The sequence below is a fragment of the Sciurus carolinensis genome, chromosome 6, assembly GCF_902686445.1.
Source record: "Sciurus carolinensis chromosome 6, mSciCar1.2, whole genome shotgun sequence".
NCBI classification, from domain to species: domain Eukaryota; kingdom Metazoa; phylum Chordata; class Mammalia; order Rodentia; family Sciuridae; genus Sciurus; species Sciurus carolinensis.
Window position 1 is genome coordinate 50,829,109 of NC_062218.1, and position 19,466 is coordinate 50,848,574.

General features: G+C 32.5%; 1 protein-coding gene across 1 annotated transcript in view; it reads left to right on the plus strand.

Annotated features, from left to right (window-relative positions):
• Ipo11 (importin 11) overlaps nt 1–19,466 on the plus strand; it is a 210,397-nt gene that overhangs the window by 109,533 nt on the left and 81,398 nt on the right. The window contains exons 21-24 of the mRNA XM_047555967.1: nt 551–666; nt 6,782–6,858; nt 17,936–18,015; nt 18,426–18,506. Of these exons, the coding sequence (XP_047411923.1) occupies nt 551–666; nt 6,782–6,858; nt 17,936–18,015; nt 18,426–18,506 (354 nt within the window). The remainder of the gene's footprint in view (nt 1–550; nt 667–6,781; nt 6,859–17,935; nt 18,016–18,425; nt 18,507–19,466) is intronic.

The window sequence follows — 19,466 nt, forward strand, 5'->3', positions numbered from 1 at the left end:
AATACCAGTGTTAATATCTTTTCTGAGGTCAGAGGAGTCATATGCTGACATGATGCCACAGTGGAAAATTCCTTATCTGATCTAATGTGGTGGGTCATCGTCAAAACACAGTCTATTTGTATAAAGTGTATATGAAACAAATGAATTTCATGTTTATATTTTTGGGTCCCATCCTCAAAATATTTCATTATGTATATGTAAATATTCCAAAATCCAAAAAAATCTGAAATCTGAATTAATTCTTGTCCCAAACATTTTAGATAAGGCATATGTGGCCTATATTTGGAATCTCTTGAAATAGCAGATGTTTCATAGTCTTGGCATGTATATTTTTTTACTGCCATTAGGCATTTGAATAGTATTTTTTGATTCTTTCTTTCTAGTTGTAAACAGCTTTGTTTTAGGAGTGTATATAATGAGAACCATCCTCAAAAATTGATTTATTTTTTTGCAAATTGATTTCAGAACTTTTTCTATGATAGGTAATTTTTTGGTGGGAGGGAGGGACCTTAGAGTGTCTTATCACAAGTTGTATTTATACTTCCCTTAGGGATTAGGAGCAGACAGCAAGAACCTGTACCCTTTCCTGCTCCCAGTTATCCAACTGAGTACAGATGTTTCCCAGCCTCCACATGTCTATCTTCTGGAAGATGGTTTAGAATTATGGTAAGAGGAAAAAACTTGATACCATGGATCTTATTTTTTTTCCTGGCCTTCCCTCAGCCAATAAAGTAAAGGTCATGTGTGAAAACACTGTAAATACTTAGCATTTAAAAAATAAGAACATGAAATTGACTTCCTCAAATGGATAACATAACAGCTCCTCTTTTTTGACAGATGCCATTCAGTATAGGCTTACATAGACAAAGACATTTCTCCTTTTGGAATTTGGCATGTAAAATGAGAATCTTGGTAACTTTTCCCAAATTAAAATTGTCTTAAAATTTCCAGTCTGTGAAATAAGATATTTTGAGGGATATTGAGTTATTTCTCAAGCTTTATCTTACCTTACTAGATAAGTGCTAAAATATTATACCTTAGCCCAAAATGCTAGTGCTACATATACTTTTGATTTATTACTGCATTGAGTAAGTAGTATGTAGTGTTAAAAGAAAAAGGCGGGCGGGGGGGGGGGACAAACCTGCTTCCATGGCAGTTTAGTACAGTAAACATTTATCAATTGTGTACTAAGTATGTAAGCAGCTATGCTAGAAAATCCTTTTGCTTTATTAAAACTTTGTGATGGAGAAATTTTCAGAGATAATCTTTTAATGATATGTGAAAGGTTTAGAAATTCCAGTGTGTAAACTAACTACTGGAGTTAAAAAAGTAAATCAAGGAAATTAACCATAGAAAAAAATGAACATTGGTTGTTAGCCCTACCTCCCTCCTTTCTTGTCAGTTTTGCTTAGTTGTCTAAGAATTAAGTTTTGATTCTTAGAAATTGTTATAGGTACAAATTATAAATCAATGATCTTATAGTGAATGAACAATTTTTAAACTTAACTAGATAGATGCTTACTACTTGTGATTTGGGTTCCTCATGTTCTTTCCCAGGTTATGTTATTTGAACTGAAATGACAGGTAGATGGTTTGGTTGTTAATTAGCATGTTGTTGAAATCTTTTATATTCATATTTTTTAGTATGTATAAGGGCAGATCACTGTAGACCAGAGGTTGGCAAACATTTTTGGCAAGAGGCCAGATACTAAATGTTTTAGGGTTTCCAGATCATATAGTCTTTGTTGCAGCTACCCAGCTCTGATGTTTTAGTGTCAAAGCCATCATAGACAATATATAAACAAATGGACATGACTGTGCTCCAACTAAATATCATTTCCAGAAATAGGAAATGGCTTGGATTTAGCCTATGACCTGTAGGTTGCCAACCCCTGTTCCAGATTATAAATGAAAATGCTAATCTCTGGCACAAAATTGCTTTATTATAACATGTCTATACTATATGATGTCATATGTTAAAAAACTTTAAAATATTACGGAGAGCTAGATTCAGACTTGTCAGTATTACAGACTTAATGTGTTTATTAAAAGTATATATGTTTTCAAAGAATTATGTAAACAAATAATAAAAATGCATTGCTCTGCTAATGGTAATTTCTTTTTTTCCTAGCCTTTTATTATGCACAATGAATAAGTACAAATTATTAGGACACATATTTTTAAAAATTATCAAATTAATAATAGTTATATTTCTCTAGATTAAAGAATCGTGTACAAAAGCTTTATATATTTTTCTTGATGAGTTAGAGCTCATGTTTGGAACCAAACAGATATAGATGCCAATTCCAGTTATAGCACTGTATTCAGTTTGTGATGCTGTATTCAGTTTATCATTTGAATAAATTATCCTTATCTGTGAATTTAGGAAAATAGGTGCTTTACATGGTTGTTGTGAGAATGAGATAATATTTGCTAAAGTGGCTAACACTTTGTGTATGGCTCTTAAAGCCTTGTAAGATTGCATAGGAAGAGAAGGTCAGATGAGAATATTTTGCCTAGGGCAGGATACTGATGAAGATTTTGTGAACAGGGAAGAGTCATCTAGAAAGACAGAGAAAGAAGGAGCCATCAAGAACACAGAGAAAGCCTATCTAGTGATATAGTAGGAAAACAAAGCCAAGAGAGGAAAATATTTCTCAAATGAGGGAGTGGGCAGCTAAGCTAAATGTTTCTGATGGTCCAAGTAAAATAAGACAGAGAAGTGAATTTGTCCATATGGAGATGCCAGAAGGGTTTTGGGTGGAGGGGTTGGAACAGAAATTAGAATTAATAAGTTGAACAAGGAATTGGAAATAAGTACTGAACACTGACAACTTGTTTGATAATTTTTATTATAAAGAAGAGTATAGAATGTAAGCCTGGAAATACAAAGTCTAGAAAAATGTGTGGGGCTTGATTGAGAAAGTGGGATAATTGAAGGGGGAAGAAAGGTATAGAATTCAGAACCCAAATGGAGGAGCTGAATTTTGATAGCAGTAGGGATACTTCATGTTGACGGGAGACAGGAAGGTAGATTTCCAAATTTTATAGTTTAGTAATACAGGAATTTGTTCCATGTAGTAGACTTGGGTTTTTCAGTAAAATATGAAGCATGGTCATCAGCTGGGAGTTATGGGCTTGTATAGGTGTAAACACAGATGTGAGAGAGATGTGGGGGAGAGATGTTATAAAATAGTTAAAAGAATGAGAATTGGAATTTATTATGGATAACCAGTACCAGCTGATGTTTATTGTTATGAATGTTAAGTGAAACTCTCAGACCAATTGTGTGATTGCTTTTTCATTGCTTCTTATTTTCCTCTAGAACTATTGCTCTAGAGATTTGTCAGAGAACCAACTTTCTGCTTATTACATTTTGCTCTTGTTTGTTATCTCCTCTTTCTACCTCTTTTAGTTTTTTTCATTGTCATATGACTTACATCCTAAGAATTAACTAATGAATTTTTAGTGTTATTCTTCATTTTTCTAATAATATAAATTTATAGCAGTACTATAAATGATTTTAAGCACAATTTTTAAAAAGCTTGCATGAAAATGTGTATGTTTGTGTTTGTGTGTGTGTGTGTGTGTGTGTGTATATATGTATGGGATAGGATAATGAATGCTATATAACAATATGAACAGGGGTGTGTGTATGTGTGTGTATGGTAATGAATGCTATATAAGCAATATCAGCTATATACCATTAAATACAATATGATTTTCATCATTTAAAAACACAACAAAGCCATTTGTTTTTTGCCATGTATTCAAGAGATTATATTTTTCTCTTAAAAAATGAAAATTCTTACAAAAACCTTGACTTCCTGAGATAAACTTTACTTGCTGGGGTGAATAAGTTCTGCTTTTAAAAAAAAAAAAAAGTTTTTTGTTAGTATATGGTGTAATTTTCTTTTTTCCTCTATTCATAAATAAGTTGGTTCTATGATCTATACATTATGGTATTGTTTAGTTTTATATCGGGAATATCTTACCAGTTTAATGATTTTGAAAATCATTTTCTTTATACTGGAATGTTTTTTGTAATATGCTATTTATTCTTTGAACATTTTAAGAATTCACTAATAAACTGAAAATGGACACGTGGTGGAGACCAGGGGTTCATTTACAGCTTCGATATCATCCTCTGTTATTAGTTTAAACATTTTATTTATTTTATTTAACTTTCCTTTTTCCTTTTTTAGTTTTAGTTTTTTTTTTTAACTGAGTTTTGACTTTTGATGTATCTTAGTTGGACACTTAATCCTTTAAAATACTAATCGAAAGATTTTTGTATGTTTGCTTAATGTTTGCCATTCATAGTTTTATCTATTTTAAAAATATATTTATTGAAATTGATGAAATAATTTTATGTGTATGTACAAACATGTCACAGTGACTCCCACTATTATGTACAATTATAATGCTCCAATAAACTTTTTAAGATGTTATATATTTATTAAAGTACATTTATCAAACCTCCTTATGAAGGAACTCTTAGATTTATAAATTGTTTCTCTCCTTTGATATATTTTTGCTTCATATTTTTAATTTCCTATGTTTAACTGTGGCTTTAGAGGATTTCTTAATGTAGAAGACAGAACATTCTTTTTTTATTTATTTTTCTTATTAAGTACTGAAACATTTAAAGCTGTGGAATTAATATTGTTGTATAACTACTTATTTCCCATAAATTTTGATAGTCTTTTAAAAAAAATTGTTGGTATCATTTCAGATTTTTTAGTGACTTCTTTGATCAAACATTATTTTATTTTTGCTGTTCTTTAAGTATATGATTCAGCTATAAATTTGTTACATTACTTCTGTAACACATGACTTATATGGTGTTTTTGTTTTGAGGTACCGTATGTCAAATCCAGAGCATTTTGCATGGTAGGCAAGTGTTCTACCACTGAGCTATATTTTCCATTCTACATTATGTGTGTAGTTTTTTTTTTTTTAAACTTAAATGAATTTTAAGGACTAAACATTCATTTTGTAATATGTCACAGGTGCAGTTTTACATGCATTTATTCTTTTTAACTTGTCAGTTATATAGCTCACTTCATTATTTTACTTTTTCTTCTTAATATCGGTTTATTAAAAATAACTCCAGTTTTCTTTGTGTTGGTGGCTCATTTTGTGTCTAACTCTTTTCATTGGTATGTCTTTTAAAAATGTTTACTACACAAAATTTTGTTATTTTTAGTAATTTATTAAGACTTTAAATTTAGAATTAGAACTGATTTCATGAAAAATATATGTATATACAGTGATATTAATCAAAATAGTCACGTTCTCTTTTTTAATGGTATAGAGTAGTCCTTTGATTTTTTTTTTTTATGTCTCCTTTCTCATCTTTATTAGTTGAGTCTGAAGTCACACACCTTGTCACTTTATTTTTATGTAGTTTAAATTCAGATTTTTTTTTCCTTCCTTTGATTAGCATGATTTCTTCTGTGGATGCTAGCATAGAAAATAGAGTAACAACTTGAAAGACTAAGTTGTAGGCAAAGTATAAGCCTCAGATAGTTTGGACCCATTGACAAGGAGAATCTGTTTATTGTGCTTTCTGTTTTCTTTACTAAACTAATTTCTATTGATTTAATACTAAGTTATACTAACAAGTTAAGCAAGTATCTGCCTCAAAACTCCCAGACCCATTTATAACTTTTTCTTTTCTTAAAATTTTTTGTCTATTTTTGGACATCTTTCTTTTTCATCTTGCCTAATTTCCAGAAAAAACCCTGTAGGAATTTAATTGAAATAGTGTTGGATCTGTTTAATAGTTTAACAGTGAATATTGATTGACATCTTTATGATGTTGGATTTTTGTGTCTATGAATCATAACATCATCTAATTACTTCTTAAGTATTGATTTTTGGCATATATAAAGTCCATTAATGTTCATTTATTGATATTCTCTCTTATTCTCATATCTTTTACTAACTTGCTTGAGAGGCCCTTCATACACAAACTGAATAAATGTGGAGGTAGACAGATATTGCAGTGTTTAGAGACCTCTTTCTGCTTTTCAAGAGGACAGTTTCAACATGTCATCATCACTAAGTATATTTCCTATGAGTATTTGGTACTTTCTTATGGAAAAAGAAACTTTTACTTTTACTTTCTATAATCAGGTTAGAATTTTGATAGCAGTTATTATATTTAATAGGGTTTTTTTTTTTTCTGCTATTATTATAACCATGGTTTTCTCCTTCAAGTTCTCTGGTAGTTAGGGAAGATAGATCAACTAGCTATACACTTCTGTGATAAACCAAAATTTATACAATTTTTCATACATTGAATAGTTTAGATTGCTAAGGATGTTAGATTGGCTTATAATTGCACTTTGTTATATTAAGTTCATGTTTAGAAACCATTTATCCTGTTATTTTACTAATTTATTGGCCCAGTTTCTTGTTGAAGGGGCACATAAATTACATGTCGTCTAAGAGTATTTCGAGAAAATCAGAACAACAAAATAATTTTTCCCCTTTTGCACCATAGTAATCATGCATTTGCTTTAAAATTATAATTTCATTATTATACAAACTTCAGTAAATACTTTCCTTACTATTATTGTATTTATAAAGAATACTGTAGATAGGTATTTATTTTGAGGTATTTACTAATGTTTGTAGGTAATCTTTTAAATTTCGATTTTTATAACTTCATTTTATCTACATTTTTGTTCTTTAGAGGAACCTCTTTATATTATTGTATTGGTAGCATTAATGGGCATGAAAATGATTTAATCATCTGTATTTTTCTTCCTAGGTTAGTAACATTGGAGAACAGCCCATGTATTACACCAGAATTGCTTCGTGTATTTCAGAATATGTCACCACTTCTTGGTAAGTATTAAAGCATAATCTTACTAATATCTTTGAATGCAGCCTCAATTTGGGGATATTGTAGCTAACTATAAATTATACCTTCCATTATTATTAAAAAGTCCCTAATATTAACAAATAAGTTGAATTGTGTTTTTATAGTTTCTAGGTTATTCTATATAACTTTAAAGAAGAAGAATTTTTGGCCAGGCATGATAGCATGTACCTATAATCCCAGCTAGTTTGGAGACTGAGACAAGAGGATCACAAATTCAAAACCAGCCTGGGCAACACAGCAAGACCCTCTCTCAAAAACAACAATGACAACAACAATCAAAGGCTAGGGATGTAGATCAGTGCTTTCCTAGCAAGTGTTATACCCTGGATTTGATCTGTAGGACCAAAAAAACAGAAAAAATTTTTAAAAATTTTTAAAAGAATATATAGTAAAACGCCTTCTGTTATACTAAGGTTTTATCCAGCTTCTTTTTACAAAGAAATTTTGTGCAGTTTTTTAAAAATGAACTTTATATTTATTTACCTCTTTTAGCTAAGGAATCACTGATATTAAAATTAGGAAATTATATATGTATGCACTGAAGTATTACTTATGAAAGAGCTATATAGCAATGAAACCTAGTGGTTTTTAAGCAACATCTTTGAAACATGAAACAAGAGAAGGGTAATATGCTACAGGTGGGCTGTTAATCTCTTACCCTTTTTAGAGGAGATCCAGATTCTTTTCCTAACTTGAACATGTATTTTGATAACAATAAATCAATAATCTTATGTTACATATCAGCTACTATTCTATCAATAAGTGTAGGTGATATGAATTCTATTGGATTATTTCTTTTATTTTCCAGAACAAAAATACTGTATTTATATATCGTGGTTTGTGTATTTGTTATCAATGATCTGAAGAAATTCTGTTTACAAATGACACCTGTGCTAGTTCAGTATGTCTTTTTTTTCCCCACAGATAATAAAAAATTTTAATATTAAGAGTATATTTCCATATTCCAACTTGAAATTCAGTATGTCTTAACATCAGTATTAGCTTTATTTTTGGTTGAGTTCTACACCATTATTAATATTAATATTTAACTTTGTGCACATATTCTTTTAAATTTATTAATTTATTTTATTTTAAATTTATTGATTTATTTTATTTTGGTACTAAGAATTGACCCCAGGGGTATTCTACTACTGAGCTACATGCCTAGCCATTTCATTTCATTTTAGTTCATTTTATTTTATTTTTTGGTACTGGGAATTAAACCCAGGGGTGCTTCATCACTAAACTACATTCCCAGCCCTTTTTATTTTTTATTTTGAGGCAGGGTCTTGCTAAGTTGTTGAGACTGGCCTTAAATGTGAGATCATCCTGCCCCAGTCTTTCAAGTCCCATCTTCTCTCCTTCCTTTCATTCCCCTTTGTCTACTACTATGATCTTATTCTATCCCCCCCACACCCCATTTTGAATTAGCTTCCAAATATCAGAGAAAACATTAAACCTTTGACTTTTGGGGACTGGCTGATTTCACTTAGCATGATAATTTCTAGTTCTATCCACTTACCAACAGACTCCATAAAGTTATTCTTCTTTATGACTGATTAACACTCCACTGTGTATATATACCACATTTTCTTTAGCCATTCATCTGTTGAAGGCCACCTAGGTTGACTATAAAGCTTAGCTATTGTGAATTGTGCTGCTGTAAACAATAATGTGGCTATGTCGTTGTATTATGCTGATTTTAAATCCTTTGCATAGATACTGAGGAATCGGGTAGCTGGGTCATATGGCAGTTCCATTCCTAGTTTTCTGAGGAATCTCCATACAGTTTTCCAGAGTGTACCAATTTATAGTTCCACCAGCATGTATGAGTACATTTTTCTCCCAACGTCCTCACCCACATTTGTTGTTACTTGTGTTCTTGATAATTGCTATTCTGACTGGAGTAAGATGAAATCTCAGTATAGTTTTAATTTGCATTTCTCTAATTGCTAGAGATGTTGAAGATTTTTCTCATATATTTTTGACCATTTGTATTTGTTCTTCTGTCAAATGTCTGTTCAGTTTCTTTGCCCATTTATTGATTGGGTTATTTGGGATTTTGGTGTTAAGTTTTTTGAGTTCTTTGTATATCCTGTATATTAATGACCCAAGGAGCAGATGATGAAGAATTGTTCCCATTTTGTAGACTCTCTCTTTAGACTCTTGATTGTTCCCTTTACTGCGAAGAAGCTTTTTAATTTGATGCCATCCAATTTATTGATCTTCAATTTTACTTCTTGCACTTTTGGAGTCTTTTAAGGAAATTAGTTCCTGAGCCAACATGTTGGAGTGTTGGGCCTACATTTTCTTCTGGTTGGTACAAGGTTTCTGGTCTAATTCTTAGGTCCTTGGTCCACTTTGAGTTGAGTTTTGTGCAGGATGAGAGATTGCAGTTAAATCTATCTGTGGATTTCCATATTTCCCAGCACCATTTGTTGAAGAGGCTAACATTTCTTCAGTGTTTGTTTTTGCTGCCTTTGTCTAGTATGAAATAACTCTATATGGGATTGTCTCTGTGTCTTCTATTCCATTGGTCTTCATGCCTGTTTTGGTGCCAGTACTAAGCTGTTCTCGTTAATGTTCTGTAGTTTTCATTGTAGAGGTAGGTCCTTTAACTCTATTGTTAAATTCATTGCCAAGTATTTTATTTTATTGTTTGAAGCTATTATGAGTAGGATAGTTTTCCTGATTTCTTTTTCAGCAAATTCATCATCGAAGTATAGGAACGCAAATGATATATTGTTTTGATTTTGAATCCTGCTGCTTTGACAAATTCATTTATGAGTTCTAGAAGTCTTTTGGTGGAATTTTGGGGGTCTTCGTGAATATAGGATCATGTTGTTGGCAGACAGATAATTTGAACTTTTCTTTTCCTATTTGTATCCCTTTAATTTCTTTCTCTTACCTGATTGCTCTGGCTAGATTTTCAAAGACTATGTTGAATAGGAGTGTAAAAGTAAGCATCCTTGTCTTGTTCCTGTTTTTAAAGGAAATACCTTCAACTTTTCTTCATTCAGAGTAATGTTGACCTTGGGTTTGTTTGCCTTTACAATGTTGAGGTAAGTTTCTTCTATCCCTAGTTTTTCTAGTGTTTTAAATATGAATAGGTTTTGTACTATGTCAAATGCTTTTTCTGCATCTGTTGTGATAATTATGTGATTTTTATTTTTAAATCTTTATATGGTGAATTACATTTATTGATTTCCGTATGTTGAACCAACCTTGCATCTCTGGGATAAAACTCACTTGATCATGGTGTACTGTCTTTTTTAATTCTTTTGCATGTGGTTTACCAATATATCTTATTAAGAATTTTTGCATCTATGTTCATCCAAGGGTATTGGTCCAGAGTTTTCTTTCCTTGACGTGTCTTTTCTCTAGTTTTGGTATCAGGGTGACACTGGCAGAGTCACCTCCTTCATAAAATGAGTTTGGCGGATTTCACTCCTTTTCTGTTTTGTGAAATAATTTGAGGAAGATTGGTATTAGTTCTTAAAAGGTCTGGTAGAACTCGGCTGAGAATCCACCTGGTCTTGTCCTGGGCTTTTCTTTGTTGGAAGGCTTTTGATTGTAGGTTCAATTTCTTTACTTGAAATTGATCTGTTTTAAGTTTTCTGTATAACCCTGGTTCAATTTGGGTAGGTCATATGTCTCTAGGAATTTGTCCAGATCCTCAAGATTTTCTTGCTCATTGGAGTATAAATTTTCAAAGTAGTTTCCAATGATCCTCTGAATTTTAGTAGTATATGTGGTAATGTGTCCTTTTTCATCTCAGACTTTGAAAATTTTAGTTTTTATCTTTTTTCTTTTCGTTAGTTTTGCTAAGGGTTTATCGACATTGTTTACCCTTTCAAAAAACCAACTGTTTTGTTGATCTTTTGTAGTTTTTTTTTTTTTTTAATCTCAATTTCACCGATTTTTGGCTCTGATTTTAATTCTTTCCTTTCTTCTACTAATTTCGATGTTGATTTGTTCTTCTTTTTCTAGGACCTTGAGATATAATGTTATAATATTTATTTGGTGTTTTTCTCTTCTTTTAATGTATGAGCTCAGTGTTGTGAACTTTCCTCTTGGAACAGCCTTCATATTATCCCAGAGATTTTGATATATTGTATCACTATTCTCATTTACCTCTAAGTATTTTTATTTCTCCCTTGATTTTTTTCTGCCTATCCGTTCCTCATTCAAAAATGCATTACTTAATCTCCGAGTGTTAAGAGTGTTTTCTATCTTGTCATTGATTTTTAATTTCATTCCATTATGATCTGATACAATGCAAAAGTATTATCCCTGTTTTATGCATTTGCTAAATTTTTTTTTATGACCTAAAATATGGTCTGTTTTAGAAAATGTTCCATGTATTGCTGAGAGGAAAGTAAGTGAATTCATTCATTGATGGATTAAATATTTTATAGATGTCTATAAGGTTCAAATTCTTAATTGTAATTTTTAGTTCTGTAGTATATTTACTTAGTTTTTGTTTGGATGATATATCCAGTAATGAGAGAGGTGTTTTAACGACATCCAGTATCATTGTATTGTGGTCTGTTTGATTCTTAATATTGAGTGCGTTTGTTTAATATACAAAGATGCTCCAGTGTTTAGGGCATAAATATTTATGATCATTCTATCTTGTTAATGTACGATTCCCTTAGGCAATATGATATGACCTTCTTTGTCCTGATTTATTTTGGCTTGATGTCCACTTTATCTAATATGAAAATAGTAACACCTGCTTATTTTCAGGATTCATGTGATGTGAATGCTATGTTTTTTTTCCATCCTTTTACCTTCAGTTTGTGTATGTCTTTTTCTATGAGGTGAGTCTCTTGTAGACAGCATATCATTGGGTCTTGTTTTTCAGTCCAATCTGCCAACCTACATCTTTTGATTGAAGAGTTTAGACCATTTACATTCAATATTGTTGAGAGATGATTTTTATTTCCTGCCATTTGTCCCGGCCCGCGGGATATCAATGCAGGACGGCGAACCTAAGAGAGAAGGAATGAAAGGGACAAGAGACACAGGGAGTGACAGCAAGACAGGAATTCTGATCAAGCTGCAAATTTTTATTGTTCTCACGGGTATTTATGCTGAGGGAATGAGGGGTATGACGAGGTGCAGGCTGGTTGGCTGTGTTCTTCTATTGGGCTCCTGATAGGGTGCAAGTTTGCGCCGGCGGGAAGGTGAAGTTCGTGCTAGCGGGAAGGTGAAGTCCCGGAAGAGAAGCAGGGACGGCACCATAGGCGCCATATTGTAGGAACTATCAGCCAGGAGTGGGGAGGGGCGCTGCTGCTTATTGTAAAGGTCAGAATGTTCTCAGAATGAGAACTTCTTCTTGGTCCCTGACAGCCATTGTGATTTATTTCTAGTGTTTAAATTGGGTTTGATTCTCCTTTGATGGACTGTTTTTCTAGTGTAATTCCTCTATGCTTATTTCCATTTTTATTTTTCACTTCATAAAATATTTAGTATGTTTTGTAGTACAGGCTTTCTAGTTATGGATTCTTTTAGCTTTTGTTTATCATGAAAAAGTGTTTATTTCAACTTCAGTTCTAACACTTAATTTTGTTGGGTATAATATTCTTGGTTGACATTCATATATACATCAGGTTTTGAAAGAAAAAATGTATACATATATATATATATAACTGTTTTCTTTTTAGTGTCTGAGTTGAGAAATGTGTTGAAAAACGAATTGGTTTACCTCTAAATGTGACCATAATGTTTTTCTCTTGAGGCTTTTGAAATTCTATCCTTATTTGTATGTTAGACATTTTCATAATAATGTGTCTTGGAATGGATCTGTTGTGATTTTGTGTATTTGGTATCCTATATGTCTTCTGTATTTGATTTTCCATTTCATTCTTATTTCATCGAAAAGATTATGCATTCCTTTAGTTTGTATTTCAGAACTTTCATCTATGCCAATGAATCTTAAATTTGGCCTTTTAACGTTATCCCAGATTTCTTGAATATTCTTTGTCTCTTAACGTCTTTTCTCTTTGGTTTACTTTATTTTCAAGATTATATACTTTGTCTTTGGGGCCTGAAAATCTGTCTTCAAAGTAGTCTAATCTATTGGTGATGTTTTCCATTGAAATTTTAATTTTGTTCATTGATTTCTTTATTTTGAGAATTTCTGCCTGGTTCTTTTTTGAATCACTTCCCGTATTTTCTCTGCGATTTCACTCCTTACATTGTCTTTTAGCTCATGGAACAACTTAACTATGAGCTTTTTAAATTCCTTCTTTGACATTTCCTCCACAGTCAAGGAGTGGTTGTTGAAGCATTATGGGTTGTTTGGGATGTTTTCACCACTGCTATTTCATATTGTTGTTTGTCTGCCATCTATTGGTATGATTCTGACTTCTTTTAAGTGAAGGACTATTTTTTTGAGCTTTTTTTTTTTTTTAGAACCAGGATTCAGTAAATATCCTGACAATGATATATTAATTTAATGTTTGACCTCTACTGATCACTTTATCAGTACTACTTTAAGAGATGGCACTGAACCCTATTTACTATGATCACTTCTGAGCCAAACTTCATTCTGTTCAACCTTATACAGACAAAAATTTGTTGCATTTACTTTCTGTGGTTCCGTGAATTCAGGTATAAACCTAAAATGAAGTTCTGAAACAGGTCAAAAAATTAGTTGTTAAATTTGATAAATTTGCCTTATTAAGTAAGCAAGGGCTAAAGGGAGGGTGGAAGCAAGATTGGGTAAATGGGAGAGAGGGAATAAGGTGGTTGAGGAGAGAGAGAAAGAAGGGAAAGTTATAAAAGTGTAATTTTCACCAAGGTAAAAAGAGAGAAATAGATGAGTAGATGTTATTTGAGGTAGTAACAGTTATTGCAAGAGAATGTGTAGCGGGTAAGAGAAGCAGGTATAAACTAGAGCTGTGAAAACAAAGATAATGCTTGAAACTATTAGATGAAATACATTCAAATGGGTTGAAGGTATAGTGTTTGCTCTTGGTTTAACAATTAACTTTCCAGTTAAGGAGTTATTTATATGATCACAGTTGACATTGGAGTTGTTTGTAGTAGACCATATCAAGGTAAAGAAAATTCTTGTTGAATCTTTGTTTGAATTTCACTGGAGTTTGGACCTTTAACAGATGTCCATCTGTCTTTAGCTATGGATCTCTCCTGAGTTGCAGGGGCACAGGAGCCAATTCCCTTGCTGCTATGAACCTCCTACCAGCAGCTTCTGGTTTTCTAGCCCAGGGGCCTGCCCCTGACTGCCCTGGCTAGTACATTGTTGTGGGCTGACTGATTCTATTGCAGCAGTAGTTCAGGATGCAGGCTCTGAAGTGCCTCCCCTACACTGGAACTTTTTCTCCATAGTGAGTATCCTGGTGGCTGACTGTGAGTGCAGGAACTCTGGTGGTAGATTTTTCCGTGGGTGATCTGTGGTACAGAAGTATTCCCCAGCACATGCTGCTCTCTGAGATACTGTAGTGCAGGGTCTCCATTGATTCACCCGGACTCTAGTTTCCACTGCCCCAGGTTATAAATGGTGGGCGTTGATTCCTTTTGCTTACTAAGTCTGATGCAAGGTACCTTAAATATCCAAACAGTTCCCTGTCACTTGCCACTTGTGATCATGGTTTAGGCTGTATACCTGTTAAGGCTGGTATCAGTTCCTTTCTGTCCATAACTCTTGCTAATTTCCCACTGAGCCTCTATGTTGCTGGATTTTCATGCAGCTTCCCTCTAGTATGGCTCTGGAATCCTGGGGACTGTCCTTAGGCTTCCAATGTGTCCCCCCCCCCACACACACCCTCAGTGTCAGTGGTTGGTGGGAGGGGTGGCAGAAACTACTGAGTCTGCTTTCATTTGTTTAGGACCAAAGCTGCTTCATGGTTGTCCAAATCCTTACCTGGACTGCAGAACTGAGCAGGGTTAAGTAAACTTCCTGTGCACTGGTCCCCACCAGCCCGTTCATTCCGCTTGTTCATGGAGAGCCAAAGGGAGAAAGGGTTTCAGTGATTTACAGATAGTAGTGGTCCTTTTAGAAGTTACTAGCAGGATTCCATCTTTAAGAGGTCCCACTGCAGGGGACTTCCCTCTGGTTTAATTTGTATCTGGGTTTGAAAAGACAGTTAAGAGGGTGACTGGTCCCATGGAGGCAGGTGCCACAAGATGCCTGTGAACCCTGGGCTCAGCTTTCTTGTCACAATTTGGTTTTAAGCTGTTTGTGCTGTTTTCAGGAGCCTTCTGTTGCTGTCATGCTTTAAGCCTTGTCAGTCTTTCCCGTAGTTTTTAAGTGAGTGAACTTAAGAGAATGTCTGCTCCCCCCACCTTTCTCTTTGTTTCCTCTTACCCCGTCTCATCCCCAGGTTTTAAGTTGGGGGTTAGGGGACTCTGGGTTTGTTTTCTACCCTGGTTTTCAATCTTCCAGTCTCTCTATGTCTCAATATTAAGTCTTATAGCATTTATTTTGTTACCCACCTTTCAATTCTGCTTTTCCTCTCACTATATTTCAATTATATAAAACCAATAATATTGAACACTTTTAGATGTTTAAGTTAATTAATTTTAGGTCACATTAATAATGAATGAATCCAAGGCTAAAATTCATTTTATGTCATTTTCCCAAAATGTAAGTAGAACTTGAGAAATTCAGATGATACACCTAAAAGTAATTTTACTTAGTTCTAATGGCTTATTTTTTTCCTTTAAATTGCTTAATATTTCTTTTAACTTACTTAGTAGACTTATTATAAAAGGTGAACATCTGACTGGCTCATCTTGTTTATGTTCTGAATGACAAACTAATGTACCTAGAATGACTTCTTCTGTTGGCAACTTCCTACCTAACTTGGAAGAGACTAAGCTATCTTATACATTTTAGTTTTCAAATTTTATCAGAATTTGAAATACAAGAAAAAAAAAAGTTAAAGGTTGCATTTCCAAAAATAAAACATTAAAAGTTATATGGCTAAACATTAAGTAGATTCATATGAAATCTCTGTAACATGATTCAGTAATTACTTTCTTACCTCCTTATATATATTTAAAGGTATACATAAATTCTAAAATGAAAATACGAACTAAAAATAGAAGGAAAAAGAGTAAAGAAAAAAGAGGAGCAGATTATAAAATATAATCAGACAAATAAATATAAACTGTGTATTTACAGAGTATGATAGATATTTTTATGGGGCACATGTTTACATTTAAACTCGGGGATTTTCTCCTGACATTTTGGATTGGGTAAATCATTATTGTGAGGGATTTTCCCATGCTTTGTAGGATGTTTAATATTATTTCTAGTTTCTAACAATTATGATGCCACTGGTGACGGTCAAAAATGTTTTCACATGTTGCCATATGTGTTTGGGGGACACAAAAACCCCTGATGGAGAACCATTGAAGTAAATTACTCATGGTGTTTGAAAGTAACTTTCAAAAAGTAAGTACAAGTTCATTGCATGATTTAAATACAGTTCTTCTGGCACTTACACCAGGTAATGATTTTTCTTTACTCTTACTAGGGACTCATAGATGTAATGAATTATACTCAGTACCTTAAAATAGATAAATTTATTAATTTCAGGACTAATTTTGACATCATTATTTAATATTTACTGTTGATAATATACTGAAGAAAAACTCAGAGCTATCCCGAGCATAGTTGAAGGCTTGGAAAATAGAATGAAGGCATGAAGTGGCATAATCATTCTGGTATTTATGTAGATTCACCCCTGAGTTTAAAAGTTATCTATAAGAAGACTTGAATTCTGTGATTTTTAAAAATTAGTCTGCATTAAATATTATTAAATACTTTTAAGTATTAAATATTTTTATTTATTAAATATTTTTCATCATTGATTTTGATGAATTGTAGTTGGCAGTGATTTAAAAATTATATTCCCTGGCATTCCCCATGATGCCATTCTCAGTTGTCACTTATGTATAGATCTTTAATGTCCTGCTTATCATAGTACTTGCCACACAGTCTGCTCTTAATGATTGGTCCGTAAAAGAATGTGCATCAGTCAAGGTGACTGGACTTTGTTTTGGAGGAGAAAAGAGAAAAGATAATGAGAATTTCTCTTAATCTGTTCTCGTTTTTAAAACTAGTATGTCAGATCCTGATGTATAGTAACTAATAATTTAAAAAACATTTTGAACTAGGTATAGAATTTTTAATTTTTTGTGAAGATAAATGGAAAATTCATATCAGAATAGAATATCTTCTCACTTTCCTTAGACTGTGAGTTATTAAGAACCCAAGGGCCAGGTGAGGTAGCACATTGCCTTTATAATCCTAGCAACTGGGGATACTGAAGCAGGAGGATTGTGAGTTTGAGGCTAGCCTCAGCAACTTAGCAAGATCCTGTCTCAAAATTAAAAGAAAAAATATATATATCAAAAGGACTAGGGATATGGATCTGTGGTTAAGTGTCCTTGGGTTCAGTGCTGGGTACCAAAGAAAAGAAGAATCCAAGGGCCTATTGAAAATATATTTTGACAGAAAAAAAATTGTACATGAAGTGATATAGTTACCAAAAAGTATGATGTTTTAGATATAGATGATAATTTGGAGTCATGATTTGTATAATCATATATAGTCTATATTCTATTATATCATTATTGTATGTAGGAAGATATAAAATCACATTGCATCATCTTTTGGTCCCATTCAGTTTTAATAAAATTATTACTTTGCACTTGAAAAGAAATAGCTAAAATTTAAAAAAAAATTTTTTTAATCTTTTCTTTATCATTCTGCAAATTGCATGTTTTAAGAACATTTTTTATATGTCGGTTTTTATGGGGAGCAGATTTGAAGAACAAAGCCCAAGAATTGAGAATACCCAAACAAAATGTAATACTTTTGGATTATAGTAGGGAACTTTTTTTCATTACTTATAGGATATTCGGTGACAGTGCAGTATACCCAGGTAGACTGAAATGAAAGGCTGAGTCAAATGATTTTCTAGTTGTTTTTATCACTTTATTTACACTGATTTGAACAATGAATTAATTTGTTCTTTATTTTTGAAATTATTGTTTTGGCAGAACTAAGTTCAGAAAATCTTAGAACCTGTTTTAAGATCATCAATGGCTATATCTTTTTATCATCAACAGAATTTTTACAGGTACGTTGAAGTAGTGTTTATAAGAAATTAAGTAGTTATTATTATTATTATTGTTTGAAAGTAGAAGGTGCCCTTTCAAAATCTAAGATTATTTTGTTATTTTAATATGGAAAAATTCACTGTGAGCATTCCCCTCTGCAGGGAAGATGTGATGCATGCAGTTCCATTGTTAATGCAGAAAATGTGCTATTTAAATAAAACATCCTCATTTCTATAAAAATCAGTATATCAATAAACTATTTTTGTGAGACATAATCTTTTTTCTTAACTCTAAGACTTCCAGTTGAGACTTCATATTCTTAGACTTTTAGCATATACTTCCCAAATAGATTATAATGAGTCTAACATTGAATTTTTGCCTTTTTGATATGACAGATGTATTCTTATATTGTCTTTTGGTTGAATTTCAGACATATGCAGTGGGTCTTTGTCAATCCTTTTGTGAGCTCTTAAAAGAAATTACTACAGAAGGTCAAGTGCAAGTGCTCAAGGTATTGTCATCTTTTTATCATCAACAGATGATTTAAAAAAATCATTTAAAAAATCATCTGTTAAGTTGAATGTCTCTGAATGGTTTGCAAAGTTGGACCTTCATTTGGTTGTGGTTGTTGACAAGAAGAGTTGATGTAATTCTGAATATGGTATTTTATTTTAGCAAAATTCAATTGGTTTAATCTCCAATTTCTATGGAATGATCACTGGAAATCTTGTTAAAATGTAATTCTGGATTTCCAACAATGTCAACCGATTAGAATGTTGCCTGTTATGAGAACTCATTTGTGTAGCAAGGTTTTAAAAACCAACGTTGTCTAAAGACTATCTTCAGTTTGTTAGCCTACTTTTGGGTCAGATTTTTCACTGTATACTTTGATAGTTTTAATTTGGCTTAGATGTTGAAGTTAGAGTACGAAGTTTGTTAGGATTGTGTATAATTAAAAACCAAAAGCTTCAGAGTTGTATATTATCTTTATATAGTATACATATACAGAGTATATATATATAATATATATATATTATATATATATTATATATATATAATATATATATAAAGATATAGTGTTAAATATAATTTATTTACATGTAAGCATAAATATATGCATGAATTACTATTAAAACTTATCTTTACACATTTGTATTACACATACATACTTTAGGTGTGGACTTTGAGAGAAGGTGTAGCTGTTGAATTTCTAATTTCTTAATTTGTCCTAAGTCAGATATGAGTTGAATTCTGGCCCTGAGAATGGCTCATGCCTGTAATATTAGCAACTCAGGAGGCTGAGGCAGGAGGATCACAAGTTTGAGGCTAGCCTCAACAATTTAGTGAGGCCCTAAGCAATGTAGCCAAGAACCTGTCTCAAAATAAATAAAAATAATGAGGGCTGTGAATTTAACTCAGTGGTAAAGTAAAGCACTCCTGGATTCAATCCACAATAACAACAACAACAAAA